Source organism: Pantherophis guttatus, chromosome 2 (assembly GCF_059756535.1).
Source record: "Pantherophis guttatus breed Tessera chromosome 2, ASM5975653v1, whole genome shotgun sequence".
In the NCBI taxonomy this organism is placed as follows: Eukaryota; Metazoa; Chordata; class Lepidosauria; order Squamata; family Colubridae; genus Pantherophis; species Pantherophis guttatus.
In genome coordinates, this window is record NC_142064.1 from 219,561,127 (window position 1) to 219,585,072 (window position 23,946).

Genomic DNA, 23,946 nt, shown 5'->3' on the forward strand with positions numbered 1-23,946 from the left:
AAAAAAAGGCAAGAATGGCTGTCTGCACTGTAGACAGAGGAGATTTTTAATAAGGAGGGACGAAGGAGACATTGACTTGCAGATTATACTTCCAAAGAGTCCTTCTAATCTAAAGCAATACTAGCACCCAAGGCATTCTCTCTCTCTCTCCCCCCCCCTCTCTCTCTCTCTCTCCCCCCTTCTCCAGGATGACTCAGCCCTGCTCCACTTCAGCTTCAATTTACCATTTTGGTAGCTTATTTACAATTTGGCAGGAAACTTTGTTTGTATTTAAGGTAAGAGTTACCAAAGAGACAGGAGAGGGCAATGTAGTAAGGTCTATCTCAAGTCTCAATAATAATAATAAAAAAGAACCTTTTCTTTCAGTGCCTGTCCCAGGCCGGCTCTCCCTCCCCCCCCCCCAAAGCCACAAAGTAGCAAAGCAATAGCTTGAGATCTTGCCCATCCTTTAATAAGGGGATTCCTCCACAAGGCCAAATTAATAATTTATTCTTCGGCTCCAGCAGCCACTTAAAACTTGCATTGATTTCCTTGTGCGGCGTTTCCTTTCTTCCAACCCCCCTTCCCCCCCTGCACCCCCCCCCCAACCTCTCCATCTCAGCCAGATCTCTCCGATGTGGCTTCATTGCATCTAAGACTCAAGCGAGAGGCCCATCCGGACTACTCAAGGACAAGGCGATGAGTTGACCAGACGGTCGAGTCCGCCCGGACAAGCGTCCCCTCAGGTTAACCCCCTAGAAAGACGCAGGAAGGCAGGGCCCGAGACATTGCGTTGCGCGCCTTCCTCGCCTCTTCTTCCTCCTACCCCTCCCATGCTGCGACTTGGCCGCTCTCCGGGCGGGAGAGGTGAAGCGATCCCCTCAGCCCTCCCTCTCTTTCTCTCTCTCGCTCTCCACGGCTGCGTTAACAGCTGTCGGCCACGCAGCCGCGCGCTGCCTGAAACTAACCCGCAGCGGAGACAAGGGGCTGCCTTTTCGGCGCTCGGCTTTTTGCAGCTTTTGAAACCGAGACCCAGCGCGGACCCAGCCGGCCACCTGTCTGGCCTCGGAACTTACTCGGCTCCCGCTTAGCTTCGGCGGGCTGATTTCCCCCCCTCCCTTCCTCCCCCCCCCCCAGTGGGGGCTGCATGACGGCGCACGCCGCCGCTCCCTGGACAGCTTAGCTTCGCTCCGCTCTCGCCGCCGGCGAGAACAAGGCTGCGCGGGAGCTTCGCGGCGCTGTGAATAAAAGGCGCGCTGGCTGGCTGGCCCGCGCTCTCCCCCTCGCTCCCACGCACACGGGCGCGCGATACAAAAAGCGGGGGACCCCCCCGAGCGGCGTTGCCTTCGGACCAAAGTGAGCGGGGAAGAGAGGCAGGCGAGACCCTCCCGCCTCAGCGCTCGCCCCGTCGACGGCGGCAAAGACACCCACCACCCACCCCTCAGCCCCGTCTATTCCCCGCCTGCCTCACCACGCCGGGACGCTGCCAAGCAGCACGAGGTCCGAGAACTAACTCCGGCAGCGCCTGGCGTTCGCCGACTGCAGGAGTTCAGGTTTCGACGGCCCGAGCGGCGGTCGAAGGGAGCGAAGCCGCAGTGCTGCCGCCGGACCCCCACCAACGGCGCCGAAGTTTTCGAGTCCGCCGACTCTCCTTTCCTTCCGAAGCGGTGGGGAAAAAAAAAAAAGAAGATGGTGCCGTGACTGCTCCCCGGCCGGCCTTTTGCTCCGCTTTTCGCCCCTTCTCTTGCCGCAACCAGCCCCTTCGAGCGGCCGAGTCCACCAGAGAAGCAGAAGCTCCCGAAGCTCGCGAGTGAGGAAGGAGAGAACCATGCCGGAGAGCGGGCGCTCGCTGCGGACTCTGCCTGCCTTCCTGGCTCTGGTCTGGACGGCGGCTAGCATCAGGCACGCCGGAGGGGCCGGTTCGGAGCAGCAGATCCCCTTGTCTGTGTGAGTGTCGCAGGCTGTGTGGAAAAGTCCGCCGGCGGTTAGGATGGGTGGGGAGCGACTTTTCGTGGTTTTGGACGGGGGGGGGCATCGCGCTGGCTTCCCACCAGCTTTTCTGCCAAGGGGGCCCTTGGAATTGGGGCGGACGAGAGAGGTAAACCCCTCATCGCAAGCTTTCCGCCGTAGGGAACTTTCGGCTGCGGCGCCGACTAGCTCCAGACGCTCTTCCATTGCGGTCCCGTTTCATATCAGATGATCGGGGAATAAGTGATCTTGCAAAAGCGGATCTAAAGTCCCTGTCATATATATGTATATATCCTGTAATTTCTCCCTCTCGTGCGTTACGGATAAGTTTCTCTTGAAGTTTGGCCAAAAGAGGTCTTGCTCACGCATTGCCTGGCAGAATAGATCGACTGTGGGGGGGGGGGTTGTCTTTACTTCGGAATCACCCCGATGTTGTTTTAAAAAGGGGAAAATCTGGGAATTGACATTTCAGGCTCTAAAGTGTAATTTATCTGGGTCTGCCTGTACGAGCTGTTGTTTACCCGAAGTGCGTAAATTACGTTTCCCTTTTCAATATATGTCTCTGTCTGTTTTCCTCCGTAGTGTAAAACTCTGGGCCTCTGCTTTCGGTGGGGAGATCAGATCCATTGCAGCGAAATACTCAGGTTCCCAACTTCTGCAAAAGGTAAGGATCCCTCTAGCTGCAGCTCACCAAAAGATTAATTCAAATGAACTCTGGAAATGAAAGAGGATTTGGGTACTAAACAAACCAGAGGAAGAGCAGCTTTCATCTGGAGATTTTCCTCTGTTCCTTCCGATAACACCTTTTAACTGCCTGCTGTCTCTTTTCTGCTGGCGGAAACCACAATTTTCATCAGGAGGGGGGTTATTTTTAGATTTTTAGATTTAGATTACAGCCCACCCAATGACTTTCACTATCTTAGGTGAAGCTATTTAGAAATTTTGCTGGTATTCGTTTTGATTACAGATGATGAAGTTCACCTCAGTTTGTCTCTTGTTCTCATCGCACACATGCAGAGGTTTTTTTTGAGGAAGGAGAAAAACTGGAAATATTATGCTGCTTTGTTTAGCTGTACTTTTCTGCAACATCAACAACAAAAAAGATTGACTATTCCGTGTCATCTCTGTAATTCCCCCTCCCCCCCCAAACTATTATTCTTGCAGACATCTCAGGTCAGTGTTGGGATGTATCACATCATTACAGATAAGGAAAATGAATGTGGCTATCTCCCTGCTCAGCTGCACAGCTGGATAATAAGGTTGTAAAATAGTACAGAACCTTCAGAAATTGGGCTAAGTCTCCAGAAGTCTGATGAGTAAGGGGGATAGAACATTATTAGACCTTTTATAAGAACCTGCATCTGAGCTCAGTTAAACAAACCTCATACTGAAACTTCATTGTTCAATTAACATGTGTTTAAATATAACTGTGATGAATACAAAATAAATGAGAAATCCTGGGGGATGATTGTGGGAGATTGTAAAAATGTTTCAGAATTGCAGTTTCGTGTGATTTGAAAAAAATAGGCTTTAGAGGCAAAGTTCAGATTCAAGACTGAAATGATTTGATCAAATTTAAAATATTTTTAAGAAAGATATTGAGCTTTAAACTAACAATAGGCCATGTGTTTTTGTTGGAAGGGTCTAACACAATTCCTATCAGCTGAGCTGAAACACTTTCTTATTCATGAGGAATTGTATGACAAGCTTTCCCCTATTGCACTGGTGAGGCAAACAACAAACTTTTATGGTTCAGTAAGTGTAGCTGATGCAGTAAACCTAACGATGATTGTGGAAACATAATAATCAAATACAGAAGCTCCTTGTTTTTGTTCTTTAGCACAAAGGTGATTTGATTAGGATAATTGGCAATACCAATTGCTGGGATTTATAAGTATCATTGAAATAATTTAAGGTACTTTTCTCAATCCCCATGAGATATTCTACATGTTTGGGCATTTGAAATAATATCTTCTTCATAATCAGAATGTCTTCTTTGCATGCTGTGAAAGAAAACCTCTTCTAAATCAGGATAGACATGTATACTATACAATGACTAATTTCTATATCACAGCCAAGTCTGAGATTATTGAAAGATGCACCGGGTTTAACAAAATATTGTCCCTGGGTATATCCTCAGTTAAAATTTTAATTTGGGAATTCTGCCTTGATATAAAATCTGTGTTTTATAAGGAGAATCTCTGACTGTTTAACCATTGAATGTTCATTTTCTACACATTTCATAGCAAATCAAGAATGCAAAAAAGTTATCTTTATAATAATTCTTTTCTCATTTACTTTAGAGCCTCCTGAAATGTGGAATATTTGTAGCAGTCAGATGCCTTTCTTTTGGTTGACGTATTGCAGTGTTGTAATTAGAAACTATTACCATGATTATTTTACATTTTCTTTATCATTTAGTTTCACTGGCTAGACAGTCTTTCAGCAGCTCAACAGTACTGTATTTAATTCCCATCTGGAGATTTTTGTTTTTGATCTTGATACACTACAACTAAATGAAACAGGAAATATAAATGCTGAGGTTATTTGTATTCAAGGTTGTATAGCTGATGGTATATTTATGGTGTCCTTGTCTTTGGTTCTGTACTTTTAGATATTTTATTTTATTTTATTTTAATGTCAGCTTTTCTGCATTCAATCTATACATTTTTGTAACTGCAGAACTAAGGTAACTGATCTCTGTTACACGTAGTTTTTATCATCATCACGCTTTAAACATTGCTATATAAAATATGTGCATTGTCTTTTTGGATGTATCAGAATTGGAGCTTTCAAACCATAAATATTCACTGGAACAGCAGTGATCAAAACTATTATTGCAATGTCACAATTGCACAATCTGAAATGTGAAACCCCCCCCCCAGTGCTATTCTGGTGGCTAGAATACATCTGGTTTTATACTGTTGTGCATTAACACAAGTGTTACTTTATCTCTCTCCCTTTATAAAATAAGAATAATGAAAATACTGAAATTCCAGATATCACATTCAAGGGGTCTTAAAATCAAGTAAGGAATTAAAGTGATACCTTGGGCCATGCAAGTTGATTTTCAAGGTAACTAAATGGTTCATAAGCATATATTGTAATTTGTATTTGTGCTTTTTTTCATAAAAGGCAGAAAGTGGCCTTTGGAAATAAAAATTTAAATTTGGTCTGATCTCACTCTGAGGTATATTATTTTATACTTTGGTTTTAGTGGATAGCTTGCATTTCCTATGGAGCCACGGTGTAATATTATATTTTAGAAGCTAAAATTATTGGAAGATAATATGGATAGCGATATGTGAGACACAGCACTACACTGCAGCACTGTAGCCATCCAATCTAGAAGCAAGGCAGAGAATACTTGAGAGGACACCTTTTATATTTCTCATTAATTGTTCTGGAGTAACAAGCAAAATATTTTTGGACATCATCATCATCATCATCTCTATTTTGAATCTACTTATTTGAAAATAAGATTTCCTTATTTTAGCAGATTTTATTTTGTTGTTAGCATACTGAAGTTCAAAACCTGAATGATACAAAGAAAAGATTAAGTCCTCAAAGCACTCTTATCAATGCTTCACACCCCATTTACATCGTCTTCTATTAATGGGCTACTTTATGATCAGGATTGTCTCAATCTGTATAGGCTGCATTCTCAGCTACCCTAAATATTTTCTTATTTCAATCCTTCTGTTTCCTCTACACTCATGCAAAGGACCATTATCCTTTGACAGTAGTGTCTTTTGATTAAATCCAAAAGTATTCCTAATAGTTCCTCAGTTCAATAAGGAGAGTTCAAGACAGATTCCTTTTCAGCCAATGCATTTTCATGCTTTAAAAAAGAAATTTCTTCAAGTAAGTTTGGTGAAATGGCTAGTTTTCCAGTTTCAATTTCAATTGTCATCTAGATTTGGCACCATAAAATAAATTGTCTACCTGCTTAGTTGAGTGAGGCATCATCTTGAACTTGCCAAAAACTGCAGTTAGGTTCAAATTAAGTATGGAGCTGTTTTATTTACAGTCAGGTTTAGATGAGCAGATTTTAAGCATTCATGATTTTATGTATTTTTTGAAAATGTATTTCTTTCAGACTAACATACCTTAAAATGCTGTATTTCCCAAGTATGAAGCATAATTCACCATGCATAATAACCTTTCAGTTATACAGGTGCATTCTCATTCTTTTCGGTTATATGGGTGAACTTCTCAGAGAATTAGCTCTTTGTGGATATTGAAGATTTGAATGACAATAAGGTTGCATTACAATACTTCACTCTAATAGATAGTGCTTTCTGCATTAAAGGAAGGATTTAAAGATATGGGAGGTTGCTATTTTGCCTGCTGTCAGATGAGTCTGAATATTAACTATTATCTGTGATCTAGAGGTTTATGAGCATTTCAGTTACAGTTTATCATGAATTGCTTTTCTGGCAAACAGTTGTCTGTTTGAGCAATAGCAATAAAATGCAAGAAGAGATTGTTTGCATTTTCTTAAGTTTAAAAATTATATATAAAGAATGGTAGTTCAGGTGTATTTCACATATTTCTTTAGCCATGCCCTGTTTTCTCACATCTCATTTGTACACTTTCTAACATATATACATACTGATACTCTTGATAGCGTAGAATCCTCCACCTTTATTTATTTATTTTCCTAGGTATGGAATGGGCTCATTGCATTCATACCTCAAATGAAATCAATTATTTCTGAAAAGCTATTCAAGAATTCTGCCATCGTCCTACCATGGGCCAATGCAGCACACATTAATCACCTACATCAGGCAGTTGTCTTTGCGCATGAAGAGGGGCTTTTTGGGAGGGGGGGGTCTTGCTATGGAGGGTGTTGCCTAAGCTTAGGTCTGCACTGCAGGTGTCTGCCTGGTGCAGGCACTGCTGTACGCTGCTGATAAGGCTGCTTTCAAGACGGTATCAACAAAATTAAACCCACTAGTATAGGCTTTCTGGAGTTAACGGGACTGCCCCTGGGGAAGCATATGACAAAATACATCATGTTTTCAAGTTAGATGTCTTTAAAAAAACATTTTTAGTGTCCTTAAAAGGAAAGACTTTTGCAGGTATAGGAAGTGATTCGATTGGCTTTCTCTTGTTATTTCGCATCATGGGAGAACTATTAGAAGAATTGGGCAAAAGTTTCATCAAGTTTAAGTATTAAAAACAAAAACAACATTTTCCTTGTTGAATTCACCAACTGAAATAGCAAAGATAAAAGTTACTAAAGTTCCTTTGACATACTGATTGCATTCATACAATGTGCCTCACCATGTCCTGTAAAGATGTTGGTGATATATTTGAATAACATGCAACTTTAGCTAGTTTTAAGCTTATCTGAATATATTTGCATCTTAGTATGTTATGTGAACTTAACTTGGTTAATTAATCATTCAGTTCATTGCGTTAACTTAGAAGATGTGTTAAATATATTGAAAGATCATAGTTATATTTGATAAATTGATGAGATGGGTTTCTTCTTCCCTCCTTCAAAGATACATATTGGATATGTAAATGCATATAATTGCTGAGATTATATAGATTTAGTGTTATGTATATTAGATAAAGTAAGTGCCTACATGAGTATGGTCCAATGTTAAGCAGCTCTTATAGATTGGAGTGCAGGTAAAATATTGATTATAAATTAAAACAGAAATAGTGTAGGAGAGCTGGTAGTAAAAACAAAGATTTGCCATAAAACGTAACTGCTTCTTCCCGTTTCATTGATCATAGATTATGAAAGTTGTGCAAAACTTCAGAAGAAGTCTGCTGAGAAAAGTAACAATGTGAATTAAGGAAACAGCAAAATTTATGCTTAATGAATTAACATGCAGTCTTCACTGGCATGCATAGATTTATGACAAAGTCATTACAGACAGCTTCCAAGATTTTTTTGTAACAGAGGAAGCATTAACAATAGAGAAATAAAATAAGGGTAAGTGAAATAATAGTCTTTTGTTGAGTGGGGGGAAGTTCAATAGCTGATTAGAAGGAAGATTAGCAGCTTTATGGCAAAGCTGGACAGAAAACAAGAAATAGCTAAAGAGAAGCTTATCCAAGAATAATTTAGTTCTGTGTTGCATTCTCCACTCCCTGTAAAGTTTTTTGAAAGGATTAATTGAAGAGCTGCTATTAATTTTTATTTAGTTACTCTTTTCCTTCAATAGTTTAGGCTTATGACTTCATTGTATTTCCAATGAAACTCCTGATGTTGCTAATGGAGTTGTCCAAAGGTATATGTTATGTCTGAAAATGTGCGGTTTCACTAGATCCAGTGTTTGGAATGTTGCCATTGATGGGGAGGCTTCATCAGATTCTACATGCTTAATAGGAAGTTTTATTTATTTATATGATTTATTTATTGACACATTTTATGGATGCAAAGTAAACTAACAAATTGTGAAATTGCATAGTAAATATGACATAATGCATTTGACAACTTAGTTCTATTCTAAACTTGGTACCCCTAACATAAAACATACAATAGATATGGCTTTAAACACACGATTCTGGGTAGGATTCCATCTGTGTCTAGCTCTTAGATAATTTGATTTATTTTTCCTTCATTCTCCATGCAGATGTTTAGTTAGGACAGTGAAGACACTGTATGTAGCAAAGAAAGGGATACATTTTAGGATGTCATTTTTATGTGAAGGTGAGGATGCAGTTGCTTATTCAGTGAGTTACTTTTAATTGAATGACCAACATTCTTGAGCCATGGTGGTGCAGTGGTTAGAATGGAGTATTGCAGGCTAATTCTGCTGACTGCCAGTAGTTCGATTCTGACCGGCTCAAGGTTGACTAAGACTTCCATCCTTTCGAGATTGGTAAAATGAGGACCCAGATTGTTGGGGGCAATATGCTTACTCTGTAAACTGAGAGAGAGCTGTGAAGCACAGTGAAATGGTATGTAAGTCTAAGTACTATTGCTATTCTTCAGTATTTGTTACCTTCTATTCTTCAATATTTTGTGTTCTTCTCTGTAAACCAAAAAGAGTTGATAAATGGGAGTATGATTTCTGCTATCCACCATTCCATCCATTCTGCTATGGAATTGAATGCTAAATAGTGACCTGGAAAGAGGGACCGGAATACATGTCTCAATACATTCCAGCCAAAGAAAAGTGACTATTTGCTTCAAATGCCTAAAGTAATAGATCCATATCTCCTTTTTAACTATCCGTGTTTCAGGTCAATTAATATTCAGTTACTGCTGTATCTGGTTAGTGCTGTACATCTTATCTTCAGTTTTAAAACACATAATGGGTAAGTTAAATTCTGAAAAGAAATCATTTTATATTGATCCAGAAAAATGTACTCCAATCATCTTGACATTAATTGCTTGTCTTTCCCCTTTTCTTTGCTTACATGGTTTAAAAGAGGAGAAAAAACTCCGCAGAACATCATTATTGTAAGAAGGGTCAGAAAATTATGAGAGTTCTTTCAAATTAAAGGAAGTCATGAATGACATTCCCATCTTGTGTAAGTTTCATTTTGTAATGATAATTGTTGCACAGTTTTAGGCCTCCAATGTAACAGCTTTCAAGACAAAATGAACGGTTATAGAAAAAAACATTTTTATTTTTAAAATATTAATTATAATTAATGTACATAATATGAATATTATTATTAGTGTTTAAACTTCAGTCTGTACACAGTTTTCATTCACATATGAAGCTGTTACAGGATAAAATATGTAAGGATATCAAATTGCTTTCTAATAGCAGATTTGAAAATGTTTACTTTTTTCTAAATGTACAAGGACACTGACGAAGTTATCCAGTTGGGCAATGAAATATCTGCAAGCAAACAACCAACCTCAGAGAGAACCAAGGACTCCACAGTTCAATCCTGAGCTACAAATATTGTATTGGAACAGTTTTAGAAGTTCGTCCCTTTAAATCTTTGCACATATTTAGGCAATTTGAGCTAGAGTCTAGAGAACTATTTTAGGCTCACCCAACGGCTCAGAGGGTGAGTTTGACTTTCCTTCTCCTTGGAACAACAGGTCCCCTGTGTCATGGCATTAACTAGTTTTGAAACCTATCCCAGTTTCTTGAAATATTTGTTGTGTGAAATAAAGAGCTGTGCTACCTGAAATTTATTTTTGAGCACTGTGACCTCAAATACCAAATTGTAATGTATCCTCCTTTTCTGGTCCTTTGCATTTATTATTGCAGGAAAAAAATATGCTTGGGATGTAAGGTAGGTAAAATATCATGGTACCTTTTCATTGGTAGCTCTAGCAACTCTCCCATCTGAAATTCTGCATATTAAATACTACAATGTAGCAATCACTGATTCACCATTTACTAATCAAAGCAAGTCTACCATCCTTAAGGTCATAATACAGGTGTTCCAGGAGTGCTTCTGTCCACAATTAATAATTTGTGTGCTTCAGTCTATGCTGAGTGGAATATTTTTGCTTTGTGTCTTGATGAATAAATTCCAAAAATCAAAAGCTTTTTTAAAGGGTGTGTTTGTGTGTATATATATATGTAGAGAGAGAATAACTATTAATATTAGCACCTTGATGTGTAGTAGTTAAGGTGGTGGCCTAGAATTTTAGTCTACCTTTAGGCATGAAAGCCAACTGAGTGACCTTGAGCCAGTCACTTTCTGACAGTCTGACCCACCTCACAAGGTTGTTGTGAGGAAAACAGGAGGATAAAGGAGTATTAGATATGTTGGCTGCCTTGAATTATTTGTAAAAGTAATACAGGTGGGATAAAAATATAATACATAAGTAAAATAAATATTAAGCATGTTTTTTTCAAACTTAAAGAGTGACTTTCTTATTCCCTATTCTTATTTTTATGGAATACACATAATTAATGAGGGATGTGTAGGCCTTTTTTAACCAAATATATTTAAATCTTACCTTTCTTCCATCATGGAGGAACATGATATAAAATGAATAGCTAACTGACCTTATGCCTTGGAATTTAAAACATCTGAAGAATTTGGCTAGCTTTATAATCAAACCAAACCAAATCATATTTTGATTGCTGTTAGTTTAATTTGTGTGACTTGTAAATCATAGTTGATATGAGCCCAGGAAGTTGTGAACTATTCAATAATTTATGGTTAAACAAAATATAGCTTTGTGTGATGTGTGTACATATCTTTAATTTCCACAGTGCTATGGTTATAGATATTCATGTCCAAGATTAAGTTAGATAGTATTATAAATCAATAGATTTGAGCTCATGATCAATTTAAACTGCAATGATATCAGTGAGTGGCCTAGTCATACAGCTAAGTTAAATCTACATAAAATGAAAGAGAGAACTCCACCATGAAATGCAGGAATAGTATATAAGAAAAGCTGGTAATTTATTTGCTATAAACAAAAGATGACACAAATTCATGACCATACTATACCTTGCTGTGCCTGTATGGTCAGAACTAATCAGTGAGGTTCCTGGATAGGTAGGAATTTAAATCAGTGGTGGGTTGCTCCCAGTTCGGTCTGGTTCTTGCGAACCGGTAGTAATGGAGGCAGGAGGCTCCGCCCACCTGGCCAGATGTCATCATGAATGATCTGCGTGCACTCCCGTTGCAAACCGGTAGTGGAGGTAAGTAGAACCCACCCCTGATTTCAATGTGTGTTCCAAATCCAATACAGGTAGTCCTCGCTTACCAATTGGCGTTAATTAATCATTTAATTTTATGATGTTAAAAATAGCTTTGCAATCAATCTTTGAATTTATGACCATTGCAGTTTCCCAAAGTCATGTGATCACCATTCAAGCGCCTTGCAACTATCTTGTGAGAAGCAGAGATAATGGAGAACACAGAAGTAAAACTGAAAATTGTAGTCACATGATGTCTTGCTTAATGACCAAATGGGAAATGACATAAGTTTGTGATCATGTGACTGTGGCACTAAGTAACAGAGTTGCTGATCCCAGTTGTGGGCACTAAGAAAGAAATACCTGCATTTGTAAAATAAGCCGTATCGCTGGTTGGGGGAAGGGTAGTGTCCATGTATGGCCCTAGAACAATGAAAAGAGCATCCCACATTCCCAACAGAAGCACTACCCTTTTTGTCCATGTGTCATTTTGATGAAAGCAAGACCTTTATGCAGATGCCCATGGTTAGCTGCATGCACCTTTACTGTCTTCCTACAAAGCATTTGGGAAAAAAATGGAAGGATTTAACAATTACCATACAGTCTGTATCAGCAATCATTTGCTGTGTGTACCACATATTTACATATATTTTCTTCATCAACTAGAAACTTATTTCAGCACAGGTGAATGAGTGAAAAAAATAAATAGATCTCACTTATTCCATTTATCTGCGAGTATCTTTTTTCATAGTGTTTCTTAATAAGTCTGATAATCAACCATGTATTCTGTTTGTCTCAGTGGAAAACAATATATTTAGATTTTGCTTTTTTTAAACTGGAAGAAAAAAGGTAATTTCAATCCATTTAGTACTTGTTCACCTAATCACAGTCTCAATTACTATTTCACAGCATTTTGCATGTATGGGATGATGCCATTATTTTCATGATTAACAATGGAAGTGCTCTGCAGTGGAAATATACTTTCAGATTTATTTATAGTACATTTGCAGGACCTTATGCTTCCAATAATGCCTTTTAACATGTAGCTTTTAAATGGAAGGAAAAAGGAAAAGAAACAACTGCCACCCATAAATGTTTTTCATCTTATTTTCTTTTAGGATTCATCTACAACTGCTTTGGTCAATTTGCATTATTTAGGGAAGAAGATAAACTTTCAAGTCCCAAAGGTGCTTTTTCGAAAGACAACTAGACTTTGTTTTTTTCCTTGAAGATATTCGCTTTCCATCCAAGAAGGTTCTTCAGTTCTGACTGAATGGTGGAGGATGGAAGGATTTATATTTGTTGCAGTCACCTGATCGTTAGCATTCATTCTGAGAGTTGTTGAGGCCAGGAGGTTTATCTGTGCCCTCAGGGTCACCTTAATAGTGCATTTGAGTTTAGAACCTCCTTTGGAGCTACTGAAAGGGCTGTGTTCTAAATAGGAGACAGGTGTTGTCATATCCCTCCTACTCTGTTAAGAGAAGGCTGTTCAATCTTAATGTAGGTGGCCCCTTTGACCCCTCTTTCAAACAAGTGGTCCTTTCTGTCCAGAATGTGGAATCTACTGTCTTCAAAAGAGATCCTGCTGTCTTCAAAAAAGTGACCTTTGTCTTTCAAATGCAGATTGATTGCTGAATCTTGTCCTGATGGGTTTGTTCTCCTATGTTGTGCCATGTGTTTGTGAAGTGGTTATTTTGTTTCTCCAATGTACAGATTTGTACATGCCTCACTGCATTGTACTGCATATATCACAGTACAATGCTCAATTTGTGTCTAGCTGTTTTATCTTCAGATACTCAATACCAGATATCAGATACTTTAAACCCCAAAATATTGTACACTAAGGCAGAAGCTTGTTCATCCCAAGGATAAAATACCTATGATAGGCTAGAACTTTGATTTTCTCACTTCTGCAGCTTTCTCTTTGTTATTTAGGCACCTTAAAAAGAAGAAAAAGTTGCTATAATTTGGTTTGGACATATGTTTTCCCCTCTTATTCCAACTATTGTTTTATATATATCTATTTACTATCACTTTCCATTTTTATTTTAAAAATATGATTTTAAAATTATAGATTTTAGATTACCATAATTTTCTGATTTCCAGAGTTGCCTTGATAATATTGTAGGAAGAGAGAGAGAGAGAGAGATAGGAGAAGATTGTATCTTTCTAAAATGTTTTGCATATTCATCTCTTCCTCATACATGTATATACCTCTTTTTCATACAAATGAGAAATTTTGGGATCAACATGGCCATTATTATACATTCAGCACCTTTAAGGTACATGGACACAGAGAAAAAGAGAAAGACACACAAGCAAAGCTTGCAATCTTAAGAGGAAACATGTATGTATGGGAAAGGCATTGTTTATTACTGGATATGTTGTAGGATTGAAACGAACAGAAGGGATTGGCTGCAGGCATATGTCTAACCTTCAAACAACATTGTTATGGCATGTGATGAAATTATTGTGATTGATTATGGTCAATCACACACAGCTGAACGGGACTTCATAGGTAATTTATACAAGTGTTTTGCCAATGCAGGAAATAATAATTAATAATTATTAATAATAAACAAAAGAAGAAAAATGGCATTGGAAGACTATCTGAAGGACAAGTAGAAAAGATGCATCCGAGCTAGCATATCATGAAAACTTAGTGAATACCACAAAGACAAATCTGGTCTATAGAAAAGACCAAATGAAGAATAGAAAATAGACATGGTAAAAGCAAAATATTACATGGCCAGTACGTAAGGAAATTAGCAGGCAATGTAAATAACAAAACCTGCCAATGGCAAAGAGCAGGAAAGTTGAAGAAAGCGGCAGAGGGGCTGATTCTTTCTGTACAAGACCAAGCCTTAAGAACAAATGCATATAAAGCCAGAATTGAGAAGACAGCAACAGAGAGCAAATGCCACCTCTGCAAAGAAGCTGAAGAAACTGGATCTCCTAATTAGTTGCTGCAAGAAGATCGCACAGACTTAACTACAAACAATGGCATGACAAAGTAGTAGCAAGAATATCTGCAAAAAATACCATTTGACTACAAGCAAGAACTGGTGGGACCACAAAGTAGACAAAAGAAACAAGTGCTTTGGGACTTTAAATAAGACCTAATAATAGTAAATAAGGAAGTCAAAGTCTGAATGGTTAAGTACTTGGAGACAGCAGAATAGAAGAGAAAGAACTGGAGAAAATCACAAAATACAAAGACCTGCAGGTAGAAGTAGAATGACTGTGGCAAGTGAAAGCAAAGATAGTACCAATAGTAATAGGTGCCTTGGGTGGAATCTCAAAGCGTCTGGAACACCATTTAAGCACCATCTGCATTGACAAAATCAGTCAAGTGTAAAAAGACAGCTTACTTTGGAACATCTTACAACCTGCAACAATACCTTTAATGTTATTAAAAAACAACATCTGCCTAATCTAGATCCTTGGGAAGGACTTGATAGGTGGACAGAACAGCTAAATCCAGCCTAAATATTTGGCTGACTATAATAATACATTACATTTAGCTGTTGCCCAGCTCTTAACAACTCAGTCAGCTACTGCAATATCCCTAGTAGATGTACATTCAGCCTGTTTTCACAAATACCTAATGGAAGGAATGTCAATTTTTTTATTAGACTGAGTTGAATTGTTTATAGTACTAACTGTGTGAAAATGAATCCTCTAAAATTTCTTCTCAATGTCAGCCCCTTAACCATCTTCAGGAGCAATATTTGTCACTTTCTTTTCTTTGTTAATATTCTTCATGAAATCCGGTATCCAAAGCTGGACATACTACTTCAGTAAAAAAAATAAAAGACATAGACCATTATTATTTTTTTATTCTTGTCTTAAATTGTCTGGAAATGACCACTTATTAGTCAAGGTGTCACCCATTCTACCTGTGTGCATTTTTCAAAATGTAGAACTTTATGGAAAATTAATAGTTTTAACTTGTTAGGTTCACCTTGAGATTTGTTAATTTTTTGTAAGTTATCCACCTTTTGGTGTCCACTACAAATTTAATGAACATCTGATGTTCTGTTATATCTGGGCCATTAATATAGATGTTGAGCAACTCAAATGGAGGTTATGCCAAATACGTCTATTTTCTGTAGGCATTTAATGCTCTGTATGCATGTGCCTTCAAGTCATTGTTGACTCTTGATGACTGCTTGGACGAGTCCCTGCACTTTTCTTGGGAAGAGTTTCAGAAGTATTTTGCCATTGTCTTCTTCCTAGCTCATAGCAAGAATGACTCATCCAAGGATAGTTGGTTTTGTGCCTAAGGCAGGGCTAGAACTCACAGTGTCTTGATTTCTAGCTGTGTTTTAACCACCACACCAAACTGGATCTAATACTGTGGATCCAGTTAATCAAATATGTCTGGTATGTCTAGTCTGATGAAAAGAAGGACTAGGGTAGACATGATAGCAGTGTTCCAATATCTCAGGGGCTGCCACAAAGAAGAGGGAGTCAAGCTATTCTCCAAAGCACCTGAGGGCAGGACAAGAAGCAATGGGTGGAAACTAATCAAAGAGAGAAGCAACTTAGAACTAAGGATAAATTTCCTGACAGAACAATTAATAAGTGGAACAACTTGCCTCCAGAAGTTGTGAATGCTCCAACACTGGAAGTTTTTAAGAAGATGTTGGAAAACCATTTGTCTGAAGTGTTGTAGGGTTTCCTGCCTAAGCAGGGGGTTGGACTAGAAGACCTCCAAGGTCCCTTCCAACTCTTTTATTCTAAAGTTCTAAAGTTCAAAGCTTAACAGCACCATCATATCCAGTTCATATTCTATCATGTTGTCTAGATGATTTTGCTGGAGGATCTTCCTAGCATTGTTTTCATTAATTAAGATAATAAATCTGTTTAGATTATCAAAAATGTTGATAGAGATAGAAATGTTGATCTCTTCTGCCTTTTCTACCTGCTTTATTCACCACTGGTTGGGCTTTACTGAAGATGGTCTCCAGGGCAGCTGCTGCATACCTAGGTTCAATAAAGCATTTCATCTGTTCAGCCATAGGTATCATTTGCAGCCAGAGAAGAAAAGGGAATAGGATTAAGACATAGTTTCTGGGGACCAGAAAAAATTAAAAAGCTGCTTGTCAGCAGCCCAAGTTAGGGAAGGAGGGAGAGAAACAGAGAAGTGAAGAGTGAGGATGAATGCCTGAGTTGCCATAGTTACTTAATTATTGTTGGGTAGCATCTTTTGGACGTTCTCCATGAAAAAATTCTCCTTCAGCTAAGAGGTCTTCCATTATCTGCCTACTTATGCAAAGACAACTTACCATTAGATAGAAACAATAAAATAGTAAAAAAAAAAAAAAGTATCAATAGAGTACAAATTCGCCTCAACCCTGTTAACTTTTCATAAGGCTCTAAAAACCTGCATGTTCCTGTGCCTGGGGTGCTGAATATGTTAAAGGCCCATTTCCTACCTGGCTCGCTGGCCAAGTATTTCATCTAAATGTTTCAGTATATTTCCAGTATATTTAATCTAAATGTTTCTATTGTTTAATTTCTTTTAAAGTATTTTTAATTGTAAATTGGTTTTAATTTTAAGCAGCTGGAATCATTGACTGAGATGGGTGGCTATAGAAAATGAATAAATGAAGTAAGTAAATAAGTAAGTAAGTAAGTAAGTAGGTAAGTAAGTAAGTAAGCAAGCAACTGCCACTGTGACCCAGTTACTTGGCTGAGTAGTAGGTTTTGCTGCTGGAATTAAGCCAATGTTGATGCCAGCTTGCCTTCCAGAGAGGATATTTCACGAACAACATGCTAGAGCTGTTTATTTTTCTTAATTATTCTGAGAAAACTGAATTATGATAGGGATATAATTTTACAAACTAGTACTATGCCATAGCTTTTTAAATTTTGATCTACTGCTTTTTAAGTAGTGCATTCAGGGTAACTGAATGAGTAAATTTACTGCTAAAATGATTTCATCATTGAATATTTATTGGGAATTCTGGAAACCATAGTCGTAACAGATCTGGAAGGCATCCAACTGCTTGAAGTTGCCATAGAAGAGAAAACATAAGAATCTTGCTGGGTCAAGCTGAGAATTCAACATTCTGCATCTCATAGTGGCAAATGTTGGATCTGAAGCCTGTACAGCAGAGTGATAGATAGCTTCTTTTGCAGTCCCTTCCCAGCAACCTGTACAGAAGAAATGCTGATGATTATTCAGGAAGCAGAAAACATCCCTCAATATTACTAGCTGTAAAGAAGCTGATCTTTCACGCTATGCCCAGTCCTCTTTTAAACCATCCAAACTGGCTACTGTACCTGTGGACAAAATTTAATTATGTACTGTAAGAAGTATTTCATTCTCTTAGTCCTAAATCTCAGTGTATTTAGTTTAAGTTGGCGGTCTCAAGATTAATATTGTGAACATGGGGGAGGGGGGAGCTTTTCCCCACATTGCCTGTATAATCCTCTGCTATGTCTATCTTTACCCTCCTTATTTCCAAACTAAAGTGACCCAGTTGCATGTCTTTCTCTTAAAAAGGGAGCTGTTCCACTTCACCAATCATTTTGGTTGCCCATTTTTGCACTTTCGTGCCTGTGTAATATTTGTTTTCAGTGCAGTTGCCAGAACTGTACACAATATTCCCAGTTGTGGTATCATAGTAGATTATGTAAGGCAACTTTTGTATCAATAGTTCTTTTTTGAGTTCTCTTCCTAATGAATTTCATATGTGGAATATGCCATTTGATTTGAAAGTCTGAGAGGTTTGCATAAAGTTTGCGAATTTGATGAGTTCCCCATCTATCCCCCCATCCAAATCATTGATGAAGATGTTGAAGAGTACTGGGCCTAAAACAGAGCCTTGGACTACCTCACTGCATACTTCCTTCCATGTAGATGCAGTTCCATTGAGGCCTACATGTTGAGTGCGGTTGGTTCTTTTTTGAGTTCTCTTCCTAATGATTTCATATGTGGAATACGCCATTTGATTTGAAAGTCTGAGAGGTTTGCATAAAATTATTTGAATGGTTAAACCTTTAACAAGGAGTCACAGATAATGAAGAGGGCTGTTAAGAAAGGACTGCTTTTGCCTATGTAAGATGAACATAGTTATAATTTGTAGTCAGGATCTTGCCTTTGGGAAGTGAAGATGATTATGTAGCAAATAAACCCCAGTGTACTGGTCAAATTGATTCCATTCTTACTTGGAACACCTTTTTGGTAACAGACAAACAGGAATCATAAATCCTTTTGATTCCCATAACCTCTTGATGGAACTATAAAAATAAGAGCTTCAGAGATTTACTTAAAAATAATGGCTAGAAATAATGGCTGGTACATTCTCTTCTCTCTTTTCTGTTAAAATGTCTATATACTTTATTATTAATGGTGCCACAAACTCCCTGATGCTGATGTAGATATGCTGATTAGAATCAGTGATTGAAAACCACAATCACTAACTCTGGTAGATGTATCTTGTTTTGCCTGAATATTTTTCCAACTTCTTGAAGCATTTTTAATAATTTGTTTTGGTTAGATATATGATAACACATGCACATACGCTACATGAAAATATTCTGGTTTGTATCTGGAATAAATGGGCTTATTGGATTAAACTGAAATTTTATTATTAATAAATTCCTACTCATAAAACATACATTTTTATTTTCAAGAAATTCTATACAAAATTATCTGAGGAACAACACCAAATTTCATTGAAAATTTTGCTTTCAGATAAGTTTGATACCATGTTTTCCCGAAAATAAGACCCTGTCTTATATTTTTTTGAACCCCGAAATAAGTGCTTGGCCTTATTTTTGGGGATGTCTTATTATTTTGGGGCGCATGGAGCAAGACCGGGCTCCTGTTGCTGTTTTACCTGATTTCCAGCTCTGTCTTCCCTAACCAGAGGAAATGGCAGGGACCGGCTGCACATGTGTTTAAATTTTTTTGGGAAGGGCTTATTTTTGGGGGGGGCTTATTTTAGCGCTCAAAAGCCTGATTGGGCTTATTATCAGGAGATGTCTTATTTTAGGGGAAACAGGATATCTATTCTAGCCCTATGTCTTAACAATTTTCCCATTTTCTTTACTGATTGTAAATTTCAACATAGAGATGAACTAATAGCTTGAAATTATTTCTTCATACCGGTATGTAGGGTGCTGATAATTTATCTTTAAACAAATAGATTAGCTAGAGATAGCCAGCCAGTTAAGTTTTGCAAAATAACAGCAACAACAACAGCAGCAGCTTCCATCCTAGGATGGTATGTGTAACACTGTCAAACATCCAGATCTGCCTATCCCAGGTCCTTGGTAGGGATTCGATAGGTAGACAAAAATGCCAAAGCAATCTGAACATCTGGCTGACTTGGTGATGATCAATCATCATCATCACGATCATCATCATCATAGTTTGAGCCTATGATTATTTCTAGACTAAATCCAGCACTCTAATATGCTACCATTTATTTTTGTCTCCTTGGAAATTTTGAGTTTCCAAGTGAATTTTTTTATTTAAATAAAAGAGAAAGCAATTTCAGCATGCTGGCAAATGTGAAAAAGCATGCACATAGAAATTTATATAGCGGTACTTTTTTTGAAGTTTTGTTCCTCCTCCATTTTGATTTGTCAACTTTTGCCATACACTAAATAAATAAATAAATACATTGTTGCTTTTTACTTTTTTTCTGGCCAAACTTTGGTACAAGATTCTAAAATTACATTGTGTCCTTGAGTTTTGCTATTTCTTACAATAAAGGAAAACATTTACTCATGTTTTCATTTTTTCCTAACATTTTTGAATATTTCTTTTGGAGATGTGTTGGTATTATTGCCAGTTTTAAATATCAGTCTCATTTAAATTAATTATAGCCAGTAACTTATGGTAATACTCTACATAGAGTAGATTTATTGTTGTATTTGTACCAGCAAATTAATCATTAGGATTAGCTGATACATAAACCACATGAGCAAATAAACAGAAGTGAGTTATTTCTTATAGTGCTCTATATTTCCCATGAGATGCACTGCATTTGTTTTACCTTCGATTGCATACCCCAATTTTTTTTAACTAAAACATTAATTTGCTAATTCTGGAGTCAGGCACAGTTCTTGCTATCAAAGTGCTGTAATCCAGTGTCTTGAAATCAGAGGTGTAAATCATTTTGAAGGATGCAAAGAATGTGCCACTGAGGCCACAGTAATCCTCATTAGAATGAAATCACTGTAAACATTAATAGATTGATAATTAAGCATGTGCCTTTGCATTTTGAGCGATGTGCAGTGATTCTTCTTTTTCATTAGGACAGATTGTAAAGACACATATTTTTAATAAGAATTTCAGCACATATGCCAGGAATACCTATGAAAGCATGTGAGAGTGACTTAATTTGAGTATAGAAAGAATGCATAATTAATATGATACTGTGTTTTTCAGGAAATTTTCATTCATGTGGAAGTCACTTAATCTTTCATGTATGAAGCAGTTTTGGAGAAAGATAGATTGGTTTGGTAGGATGGAGGGAAAGAGGAATACGAAGAGTGCCTGATAGAAGGGTAGAAGACCTGAAGAGTGGGATCTGAGCTGCGGTGACACACTGGCTAGAGTGCAGTACTGCAGGCTATTTCTGCTGCCTGCTGGCTGCCTGCAATTTGGCGGTTCAAATGTCACCAGGCTCAAGATTGACTCAGCCTTCCATCCTTCCGAGGTCGGTAAAATGAGGACCCAAATTGTTGGGGGCAATATGCTGACTCTGTAAACTGCTTAGAGAGGGCTGTAAAGTACTGTAAAGCGTCTAAGTGCTATTGCTATTGCTATCTTATTTGGCTACAGTTAAGAAGTGGGCATTTCTTCTTCTTCCGCCAACCAAGTTTCCCAGCTAAGAGGAGAGACCTATTGAAAGATTTGAAAAGGGAAAAGGTTGTCAGCATCAATCAACAATGCAAATGGAAGGAGAGCAGGGAAATACAAGGATAGGAATCAGATGAATATAGGACTCCTATAATATGAAATTAAAGTGAAGTCTTTTGAGTGAGAGAGTGCCATAGTATAAACTAAGGTAGATGGCAGAGAGTTTCAAGGTTGGGAAAATAATTCTGCAAAGTCTGTTGATTCCCACAGGATGGAGGAAAAAGACCAAGATTTGATCTTTGGAACGTTCATATATATTGGGGCAGATACTCTATGTGTAGCAGCTACACAAAAAACTTATATATATATATATATATATATATATATATATATATATATATGTATGTATGTATGTATGTATGTATGTATGTATGTGTATGTGTATATGTGTATATGTATATATGTATATATGTATATATGTATATATATTTATTATATTTCTATACCGCCTTTCTTCAGTAGGACTCAAGGAGGTGTACAGTCAAGAAAAATATAGATACACAAACATCATAAAATTGCTAATTAAAATTATTATTATAACATAGTTTGGCCCAATTAAATAGAACCTAAAATTAGATAACATTTTAAAAACATTCACATGTTCATATGTTTAGCCCCGCCTGTTGGAACATCAGGGTTTTGAGGGCATGGCGGAAAGCACGGAGATCAGGGATATTTTGTATCTCGGGGCAGTTCATTCCAAAGGGTTGGAGCCCTCACAGAGAAGGACCTCCCCCTGGGAGTTGCCAGGCAGCATAATTTGACTGACGGTACCCTGAGTAGTCCCTCCCTGTGAGAACGAACTGGTCGGTGGGAGGTTATTGGTGGCAAAAGATGGTCTTGTAGGTACTCAGATCCTAAGCCATGGAGAGCTTTAAAGGTGATAACTAGCACCTTGAATCGCACCCGGAAGACCACCAGGAGCCAGTGCAGCTCGAGTAGGAGTGGTGTTACATGGGCGCAACGAGCTGCGCCCATAATCACCTGCGCGGCTACATTCTGGACCAGTTGGAGCCTCCGGGTGCTTTTCAAGGGGAGCCCCATGTAGAGAGCATTACAGTAGTCCATACGGGAGGTGACTAGGGCATGAGTGACCGTGCACAAGGCGTCCCGTATATGTGGCTTCCTAACTCTCTGACATAAAACTATTGTACTAGATGTTTTGCCTGCTCAGGAATACAGAGCTGAGAAAACAACTGAGAGAAAGGGAAAAAAATGAGGAAGGGTAGATCAATAGATCAGTAATTATCTCTGGCACGAAGCCTTGTTAACATAGCTGAGTTGTGAGCTTTCTGCTGGGTAAGGCAATTTCCTTCTGGAGAGCTGAGATTTTCTACTATACTTGAGAAAAGCCTAACCAAGGCAATAGAGGTAGCTGTTACCAAGAGTTAAACTCGAGTTGTACTCCCCTTTTTAAAAGCAAGTGGTTGCCTGTTAAAGTAAAATAACAGGTGAGGTAAGAACAATATTTAAGCCATTGTGATATTTTAAACTCTAAAAATTGCAGAAAACTATTATGCCGAGTATATTTTTGGTTAAAGTATATTTTTTCCAGCATTATACAGATAGTCCTTGACTTATAATAGGTTGTTTAGGGATCGTTCAAAGTTACAATGGCACTGAAAAAAAGTGACTTATGACCATTTTCCACAGTTACAGCCTTTGCAGCATCCCCATGGTCATGTGATCAAAATTCAGATGCTTGGCAACTGACTCATATTTATGACTGTTGCAGTGTCCCAAGGTCATGTGATCCCCTTTTGTGACCTTCTGACAAGCAAAGTCAAGGGGGAAGCCAGATTCATTTAACAACTGGGTTACTAACTTATCAACTGCAGTGATTCACTTAACAACTGAGGCAAGAAAGATTGTAAAATGGAGCAAAAGTCACTTAACAAATGCCTCACTTAACAACAGAAATGTTGGGCTCAATTGTGATTGTAAGTTGTGGAAACAGAAAACTAAAGACAGTCTTTTGAAACTAGGTTGTGAAAATCATTTGAATGAAGATTAGTTTACTACTGAATCCACATGAATGGCATCTTGCATATGCTGATATTATGTTCAGTGCAGCTTGCTATGTAGATTTTCCCATTTGTTCTGATGATTTAATGTAGATGTGCATTCTTCTGCTCAGTTTGTATCATTCTTTAACATCATGTAAAATGGGACATGATGGTTGTAATGGGAAAACATTTAGCACAACCTTCTCTTTCTAAATCAGAAGTCATTTCTAAGTTATTTAAGTTAATTTAGTTTTGTGAGTTGCTTTCTTTAAATCCATTTTTTGTTTTTTTGTTGAATAATTTGGGGTAATTGTGCATAAAATTCCTTTTCTTTCAAACTTAGCTTTCTCTTATGGCAACCATTTGAAATTATTAAGTTGTAATTTGATCCTCTTCTATTTAAAATTGTTTTGGAAATTCAGTCTCAGTGGGCATTTTGAGGGAGCTTGTATCACATGATACATTTGTACAAAATATTAAAATGCTGTAGCTTGGTAAGCTTGTGAGATACAGT

General features: G+C 38.0%; 1 protein-coding gene and 1 long non-coding RNA gene across 4 annotated transcripts in view; both read left to right on the plus strand.

Annotated features, from left to right (window-relative positions):
- The first annotated feature begins 814 nt into the window (after positions 1 to 814).
- The window catches only part of CACNA2D3 (calcium voltage-gated channel auxiliary subunit alpha2delta 3), a 563,616-nt gene continuing 540,484 nt past the window's right edge, over positions 815 to 23,946 (plus strand). The window contains exons 1-2 of one of the 3 annotated variants that reach the window (XM_060688326.2): positions 815 to 1,926; positions 2,530 to 2,611. In XM_060688326.2, the coding sequence (XP_060544309.2) occupies positions 1,808 to 1,926; positions 2,530 to 2,611 (201 nt within the window). In that variant the 5' untranslated portion in view covers positions 815 to 1,807. The remainder of the gene's footprint in view (positions 1,927 to 2,529; positions 2,612 to 23,946) is intronic. The other 2 variants (XM_060688328.2, XM_060688327.2) reach the window with 2 other exon arrangements.
- LOC148115525 (uncharacterized) lies at positions 2,655 to 10,429 on the plus strand. The gene is made up of 2 exons (XR_015732662.1): positions 2,655 to 9,447; positions 9,728 to 10,429. It is a non-coding gene; the product is annotated as an uncharacterized LOC148115525 (long non-coding RNA).